The 9419-nt window shown below is 31.4% G+C and overlaps 1 protein-coding gene across 2 annotated transcripts; it reads right to left on the bottom strand.

The window, feature by feature from the left end:
- Positions 1-2444: 2444 nt before the first annotated feature.
- Positions 2445-9254, bottom strand: LOC112702297 (uncharacterized). 2 transcript variants are annotated; one of them, XR_003153976.3, is made up of 13 exons: positions 9115-9254; positions 8717-8861; positions 8542-8574; positions 8404-8454; positions 8251-8286; positions 8042-8132; positions 6520-6757; positions 6349-6439; positions 6220-6267; positions 5962-6108; positions 3189-3426; positions 2885-2929; positions 2445-2772 (listed from the first exon to the last, which is right to left on the bottom strand). XR_003153976.3 is itself a non-coding variant. In XM_025753274.3 (10 exons), exons 2-10 carry the CDS (start codon positions 8827-8829, stop codon positions 6036-6038), a joined length of 774 nt encoding a protein of 257 aa, XP_025609059.1. In that variant the 5' UTR covers positions 8830-8861; positions 9115-9254; the 3' UTR covers positions 5794-6035. The 2 variants fall into 2 exon arrangements, 1 of the variants encoding a protein (XP_025609059.1); XM_025753274.3 differs by lacking the exons at positions 2445-2772; positions 2885-2929; positions 3189-3426 and having other exon boundaries at positions 5794-6108.
- Between the last annotated feature and the right edge of the window lie 165 nt (positions 9255-9419).

Below are 9419 nucleotides of genomic sequence, written 5' to 3'. Positions count from 1 at the left end.
CGAAAATACCATCAATGATGGCTTGTATATGATCATCTTCTGGTATTTCATAACCCATAGAAAATAAAGAGTCTATAATTTTACAAATCTTGGCAAGAAATTCACTAGCTAAGCCAGTTTTCTAACAGGATCTGAGTTGACTCTTTAGACTTTGAACATGCGCAAAAGCAGTAGCCTGAAAATATTCATCAATTTTGTTCTAAACTTTATAGAATCTAGATAGGTGAATGACTTTGTTTTTGAAACAATTTGTCATTGAAGCAACTAACCAAGTTGTGAGGGCTTTGTCACGTTAGCGCCAATTCTTAAGCTCTTCTGATTCAGTAATAGTTTTTTTGGTAGCATCTGATGTGAATTTTTCTGGGATCTTTGTTGGATCAAGATGATTCTCTAGTTCCAGACTCTCAAGAGTAAGAACAACAAGATATCTCCAAGTAGAGTAATTATATTCATTAAGTTTCTCAAATTTTTTTGTTGAATCTAAAAGTGTGATTTTTATTATGGATCAAAAAAAATTGGTGACTCTAGATACGATAAAGGATTTAAAAAAAAGCTTAAAAAAAGCATCACAAAACAAGAAGAAACTGTAATAACAGAAAGAAAAAAAATTAGAGAATATAAAAATAATTATTAAAATCGGATAAATTGAATTAGAATAAAATTGAGTAAATTAAATTAGAATACACAAAATCATATACTCCGTACACAATTATATATATATATATATATATATATATATATATATATATATATATATATATATATATATATATATAATCTTAATACAATGAATATAATCTTTATATCTTTATGATTAATTTTTAAATATTCATGTTATAAATCAAGACAAGAATTAAATAATAAAAATATTAAAATACTTGGTGCAAAATCTTATCAATTGTTTAATCATAAAGCACCTTATCACAATTAGATTTTGTTATAAAATTTATGCATTAATTATTTTGTTCCCAAAAAAATCATATTCTTAAAAATAAAACTAAAAAAATTTTTCTTAAAAAATAATTAATTATTTTATTTTATATACAAAAAAAATCTTTTTATAACCTCTTTAGTTTCATTAAATATGTTAATTTCTAATATTCTTTGAAATAATAAACAATTTACTGTAAATATTAGAGATTGTATTTTCAAAAATTAAAATAAATTTCAAATCCAGTAAATAATATTTTCTCTATTTTTAAATAATTATTATCAATTATTAAAACTTTCTTTTTTCACAAATAAGTTTCTTAAGTAAATTAATGTGATAGATTACTTTTTTCACTATTATATATATACCAAGATTTCATGCGATACCATATTGTCGCAAAGACGCAAAGTCCCTAAAATTTAGGGGTGTCCATGGATCGGATCGTATCCGCAGATCTGCAGTAAATATCTGCATTCGATTCGAAAATTGCGGATACGATCTGATCCGCATCTTTTGCATGCGGATCGGATCGCGGATATCTTCCCTACATCCGCATATCCGATCCGCAGATCCGCAGATCCACACCATAATAATTAAAAAATAAATAAATATATATATGTTTGCTATTATATTTACTTGTTTGTATATTTTAGTTAATAATTATTATTCATATATTGTACTATTTTATTTTTGTTATTTAGAAAGAGTTTGATTAAAAATATTTTAGGAATAAATAAGTTTAAAAGTATGAAAGAAATAATTTTATCGAATTTTTTTACATAGAAATATGATTAAAAAGAGAAGGTTTAATTATGCGGATATATCCGATATCCTATCTGATCCGATTCACAAATATGCGGATCAGATCGGATCGGATCTAGCACTAAAAAGCGTAGATATCATATCCGATTCGATCCGATGAAAATTGTGCGGATCGGATCGAATTTTCGGCCATATCCGATCCGCTGACACCCGACTAAAACCAATCCTACTTATTTTCTCTAGTTAACAGTCAAAAAAGAAAAACCCAACAGACATAGGTCCACTACCATTCCCCTAAACCTCAATTAGATTTGGAAATGTTGCTAATCTTTCCAAGCATACTCACTTGCTACCATCTTACCTTAACTAACCTATCTAAATCTCAACTAGATTTCGGAATGTTACTGATCTTCTCTAGCATACTCACTTGCCACAACAAAAGAGCATACGCTGCATTATTGTCTTCTACACCGAGAAGTATTAAAACTATGATTCATAATTAATATTTTCACATCGCAACCAAATATTAATAATTTTCTTTTTAGATTTTTATTTTAGAAGATACTTAACTTAAAATAATTAAAATTTTGATTCTTTCAGACTAGTTTATCACTATTTGTCTCTTTTTTATCAAAGAAAAAATGTCTTGATTTTTTTTTCATTCTTGAATAAGTGATAATTTAGCAATTCTTATGCAAGAAATTTTTGGACATCAAAAGTTTTTTTTTTTAATATTGTGGTTCTGGTATGATTGTATGAATGAGATTTTCATTAATTGTTAACGGACTCTTAAAGGAGAATTCTCAATATTAAAAATAAAGAAGACCACACTAAAAAAAGTCGAATACTACATAAAAGAAAAAATAAAGTAAAATAGAATATTCAAGAAGTCTAAGGCCTGTAGAGATCCAGATAAAAATGAGTGTGCCGTATTGAGATTTTAGCATTGTAACTCTGAAGTGCTGTCAAGATCGGACATTGGTCCTTAAAGTCTTCTAAGATAGGTTCAACGCCTTCTCCAAAATTCTGCTAATGCTTCTTTGATTTCTTTTTTAGGGGCATTAGGGTCCAAGTAACCACTACATAAAACATACAAAGACAAGCAACATAGTAAATCAAACACCACCCACCACATATTATATGCATAGGATAGATATGATAAAAAAAATGAAACCATAAAATGATTCTCACTCCCAATAGTCTGATTCATATTCTCCATTAGCTTTAGCTTGCTTGCTTCAATGTCAAAATAAATAGAGAGCAGTCATTATAATGTCACACCACACACACATACACACGATTTAAAAGATAGTAATAAAATAAGAACTCAATTCTGATAATCTTGACTTGATAGCACGCCCATTTGCAAGACCACAAAATTTACAGCACAAGGGAACGACTCGGGTAATATAAAGAACTACAACATACTCTAAAAAGTGAAAGTCAGAGGGTTTGATAATTTCTGGAGGTAAAGTAAAAAAATTAGAAAAGATACCTTTCCATGGAGGTCCTTCTCCTTCAAAAGGCTCACAGTAATCTACATGAGTATTCTTTTTGGGTGCTTGATGGATTCGGGCATAAAAGTGCTTAACAGGAACATCATTATCCGAAGAGTTCTGCATGTATTCAAAAGATTTTGGCACCCCCAAAAAGTGCAGTAGATGAAAATCACCAACTTTTTTGAAAGACGTCATAATCCCATGGCTAGTATCATAAACTTTGTAGTGTTCTTCCTGAAAAACAAATAATAGCAACGGAATATTTTAAAAATCAAAGTAACAACCAAAACTAAAGGAAATCTTGTAATACACAGCATTGGAAAACTCCATTTTATCACTTATTTCTTTTAAATTTGCCTACGTGCCCTGTCTCTCCCTGCTCTCAATCCCAAATCAGTGAATGAATTACAGTATCAAACATCCATAATGATTATTTGCTTACTTCTCTGCGAACCATCGGTTTAAGAAGAGTAAAATTCTAGGATTATATAAAGCACATTTTGACAGTTTCATATTGCATTTTGCATTCTGCAATTTTTAGCACGTCAGTTTTTTTCGTTGGGTCTAACGGAGGCATTTGGATAGAGGGATTGATCCGTCCAAATTTTGTGAAAGTCAGAGACTAAAAAATATTTTTCAATAATCAGAGACGAAAATGTCCGCAGAACAAAAGGTTAGAGACATATTTGTCTTTTTCTCTTAAATCAATTCTCACAAAGATACACAAGATCAACTCAATCCTTAAATAAAACAAAAGTTAATTTTCACTTTAGAGATATTTTCATGAGCTTCGTGACAATGTTAGAAAGCAAAGTAATCTCCTTCGTCAACCTCTTCTATATATAATAAGTAAAATATATAAAATTTAAAAACTAAGCATGGTTAAATTGAATTGAATTGGATTTAGTAAATTTCAAGAATATTTAACTTCAATCATTATTGTTCTAAGCAAATAATAATGACATAAAACTATTCCTATTATATGTGAATTACAAAAAGTAATTGCCTCGAATTACAAAAAATCATACACGTGAAACTTAGAATTTTAACAACTTTATTTTATCATAGTGCTAAGCAAATTTTATTAAATTGTAGAAATTTAATACTTTGAATAGCTAAAGCTTGGAAATAACTGTTTAAAATTTTAGCAAATACGAAATATAAGAATAGAATACAAGAAATAATGTTTCAGCTTCTTAGTTTTTTCTTGAATTATTGTTAGTTAAAAATACAGCTATCAAGGGCATTTTTTGTTGTGGGAAAGATGAAAGGGCATCTATTCCTAGTATTTTCTCGGTGGTAATAAAAATTTCATGCAAATTCAAATGGTGAAGCAGCTTGACAACTGACAAGTGTGAGAAGTGAATCGAGTTTCTTATTTTGTGATAATAAAAAATATTATTTAGATTATTATGTTCTTTATATTTATTTTTGTATTAGAGCAAACCTCTTTATTTTTATTGAATATGTTGATGTCTAATATTCTTTGAAATAATAAACAATTTACTGTGAATATTAGAGATTGTATTTTCAAAAATTAAAATAAATTTCAAATCCAATAAATAATATTTTCTCTATTTTTAAATAATTATTATCAATTGTTAAAACTTTATTTTTTCACAAATAAGTTTCGTAAGTAAATTAATATGGACAGATTACTTTTTTCACTGTTATATATTTATTTTTATTAATTAATACTATTTTAATCATATTTGGAATAAGTGATGAGAGAGAATAAATAAATTAATTAATTAGAAGAAAATTATTAGTATATTATATAGTATGTTAGTCTTGGATTACTTTCTAGATGTATTTTTAATTTTGATAACTCCAATATATTTTAATCATTTTCTTAATACAAGCATATAACTTGAAGGTCTCGCCGTCTCTAGTGGGATATGATTCCCATTATATAAATTTGTTTTGTTTCGTCTCATTATACCAAAAATAATTAGGTCAATTGAGTAAATTAATTAAATTAAACGGTTTTTGAGGGACATATATACCAAGATTTCATACCATATTGTTGCAAAGACGCAAAGTCCCTATAACTAAGCCTAATTGTTTTCTCCTGTTAATAATCAGAAAAGAAAAACGTAACAGACATAGGCCCACTACCATCTCCGCTTATTTACCTCCAAAACCTCAATTAGATTTGAAAATGATGCTAATCTTTCCTAACATACTCACTTGCTACCACCTTACCTTAGCTAACCCATCTAAATCTCAACTAAATTTCGGAATGTTACTAATCTTCCCTAGCATACTCACTTGGCACAATAAAAGAGCATACACTGCATTTCTACAGATATTATCTTTTACACCGACAAGTATTAAAACTATGATTCATAATTAATATTTTAACATCACAACCAAATATTAATAAATTTTTATTTTAAAAGATACGTAAGATAGAATAATTAAAATTTTGATTCTTTCAGACTAAATTATCACTATTTGTCTCTTTTTTTATCAAAGAAAAAACTGTCCTGATTTCTTTTTTCATTATTGAATAAGTGATCATTTAACAATTCTTATGTAGAAAATTTTTGGACATCAAGTATTTTTTTTTTTTGAATCATTTTGGTTCTCGTATGAATAAAAGAGGTTTTCATTAATTGTTCATGGAGTCTTAAAAGAGAATTCTCAATGCTAGAAATAAAGAAGACCGCGCTAAAAAAAGTCGAATTCTACATAAAAATAAAATAAAATAGAATATTCAAGAAGTCTAAGGCCTGTAAAGATCCAGATAGATATGAGTGTGCCTACTTGAGATTTTGGCATTATAACCCTGAAGTGCTTTCAAGATCGAACATTGGTCCTTAAAGTCTTCTAAGATAGGTTCAACGCCTTCTCCTAAATTCTGCTAATGCTCCTCTGATTTCTTTTTTAGGGGCATTAGGGTCCGAGTAACCACTACACAAAACATACAAAGACAAGCAACATAGTAAATCAAACACCATCCACCACATATTATATGCATGGGATAGACATGATAAAAAAAGGAAACCATAAAATGATTCTCACTCCCAGTAGTCTGAATCCGAATCTTCTCCATTAGCTTTAGCTTGCTCGCTTCAATGTCAAAATAAAAAGAGAGCAGTCATTATAATGTCACACACACACACGATTTAAAAGATAGTAATAAAATAAGACCTCAATTCTAATGATCTTGACTTGATAGCACGCCCATTTGCAAGACCACAAAATTTACAGCACAAGGGAACGACTCGGGTAATATCAAGACCTACAATATACCCCCAAAAAGTGAAAGTCAGAGGGTTTGATAATTTCTGTAGGTAAAGTAAAAAACATCAGAAAAGATACCTTTCCATGGAGGTCCTTCTCCTTCAAAAGGCTCACAGTAATCTACATGAGTATTCCTTTTGGGTGCTTGATGGATCCGGGCATAAAAGTGCTTAACAGGAACATCATCATCCGATGAGTTCTGCATGTATTCAAAAGATTTTGGCACCCCCAAAATGTGCAGTTGATGAAAAACACCAACTTTTTTGTAAGCCGACATAATCCCATCTCCACGATCATAAACTTTGTACTGTTCTTCCTGAAAAACAAATAATTGCAACAGAATTTTTAAAAATCAAAGTAACAAACGAAACTAAAGGAAATCTTGTAATAAACAGCATTGGAAAACTCCATTTTATCCCTTGTTTCTTTTAAATTTGCCTACGTCCCTGTCTCTCCCTGCTCTCAATCCCAAATCAGTGAATAAATTACAGTATCAAACATTCATAATGATTATTTGCTTACTTCTGCGAACCATCGGTTCAAGAAGTGTAAAATTCTAGGATTATATAAAGCACATTTTGATGGCTTCATATTGCATATTGCATTCTGCAATTTTTAGCAATAGCAATAAACCCATAGTTGAAAACTTGCAAGGCCATAGAAAACACTTTAAGACTATTAATATTACAATGACGATTATATACCTACTCTCTAAATTAGCCCTAATAACAACTTCAATCACCATTACAATTTGTTCATTCAGTTTTCCATTTTCATTACTCTTCGTTGCCTCTACTGCAATCACCGCCTTCTTCCTCAAAGGCACCTTCCCAGCATTGTCCTCAAGATCCACAATTCCCTCTATCTCCACAGTCCACAGAACTCTCCCGTTCATGTACCTCCTCAAAATCATAAACCTCACACTCCCCGTTACTATTAACCTCATTTTCCAAAACCTCACCTTTCAAAACCCCAACAACCTTCTTACACCAATCAAAATCAAATTCCAATTCCAATTCACCACCATCAACATCACCTTCAGGCAAACCCTCACTCCTACCCAAATCCCTAATTTTCTTCACAAAACCACACATGAATTTAACTCACAAAACCCTTACTAGAGCAACTACGTTGCAGATTTTCATGCAGGTTCAACAACGAAAGTTCATGCAGATACACTTTCAGTTGGCAGAAGAAAAAGGACAACAGATCCAACACAAATAATAGTGAGAGCTTAAAAAGATAAATCAGAAGTGGTGAACATGCAGTGGTGTAAGGCAGGGTTTTTGGGTAAGTGGTGGTATTGTCCGGTGGGAGAGGGCAGAAGGGATGGGGGAGACTGGGTTCGTGAAAGAAGAGATGAAAAAGGTTGACGACTGAGAAATTTAATATCACATTGAATAAGGATATATAGATATTTTAATCATTTTGAAAAGTTTTTATGGACCATTGGAAGTCTAAAACATCCTTGGACAAACGTAACATTAACCAACTTAGTATTGTTCTCCCTAAATAACAAATAACAGCAACGAATTTTTTCTAACATAAAAGTAACATAACTAAAGAAAACCAACAGACAATGACAGAGAAGTTAATTAACCTCTTTTAGCATTCTGTTGTAGTGTTGCATTGCCACAAATGGATAAGCCCGATACTTCTCCATAAAACGTAATCTACTTTGTCTCCGTTGTCTGTAGGAGTTCCGAATTTTTAGGAAAAAAAATGAGGGGTAAATAACAAATTGTTATACTGCAAAACATATCATTTGTGAAACAAAAATAAATAAAAAGAGAGTTCAAGTGCACTTACTCTTTTCTAATCTTACAATCATGTGGCCTTTGATTTCTTCAAACAAAATAGATTTGCCAGGGACAAATATATAAATGGATTTGTGAGAGAGAGAAATACATATAAACTGATATAAATTATTATTACAAAAAAAAGAATTTAAGTTTGACTCACCCTAGTTCCTCATCAGTTCCTCTAAGTATCGAGGGTCCACAAGGCTTTTGTCTTTGGTGAATAAACAAGATTTATTTGCAAGAAAAATTATTAATATTATCATAATTGGAGGAAAAAAAGGGATTCAAGTTTACTCACACTTTTTTAACGGAGGGCCTACAAGGCTTTTGACTTTGATTGCAAGCAAAATTGATTTGTAAAGGAAAAACATAGAGAAAAAAAAACCAATATATCACTAATTTGGCAGGAATGATAATTAAGTAAACAAATAATAATTAGAAGAGAAAGCATGAAGCTTGTAACAAGTAACAACCATGAGTGGTGATGATTATAGACTGGAACTCCTCGGCGTAACCTCAAAAGGCGGTTGCCGATTATACGACCACGAGATCGCAGATTGTATCGCGTTGATGGTGATGGTTCCATGCCACCTTCGAACTCCAATTCTTCGAGGGTTTCTGAAAACACAAAACAGATAAAACCTTTAAGAGAATCAAGGAGCAGGAGCTTAATTGTATCATTATGTCTGGGGTATGTAGAACCGGAGAATGGGGAAGGTTAGTGTGCAAGATGAAGCCCTAGATATTATTCTTTATTAACTTTTACTTCGCATGTTGATGAACTCCAATTCTTCGCATGTTAATCAACAACGTGAATGGGAAGAAGAATCAAACACAAGAAAAAAAAAAGAATTGGGAGGAAGAAAATTACCCGGTTGGAGAGGAACTAGGGATGATGCTCCGGTGGACGCTTTTTATTTTCTATATGGAGCCCTCGAATGAGTTGAACAACGTTATGGAGGAAGGGGGAGCTTTACTTCTCTGTGGTGTCAGTAAATGTGGAAATCGAACCCAGCGAGTGGAGGAGGGGAACTCGGACCCTCCGAGTTGCATGCACTGAGGCGGACCGTCCGATTTGTGCATAGAGAGGCCACGCGTCGCTGAATGCTTGCTCCCCACAAACAGTACCCCTTTATTCCAACCAAACCCACTGCATGCATACCAAACGAGTTCAGA

This window comes from Arachis hypogaea, chromosome 7 (assembly GCF_003086295.3).
Source record: "Arachis hypogaea cultivar Tifrunner chromosome 7, arahy.Tifrunner.gnm2.J5K5, whole genome shotgun sequence".
NCBI classification, from domain to species: domain Eukaryota; kingdom Viridiplantae; phylum Streptophyta; class Magnoliopsida; order Fabales; family Fabaceae; genus Arachis; species Arachis hypogaea.
Note: the sequence above shows the minus strand (reverse complement) of the source record. Positions and strands in the feature narration are given on the sequence as shown.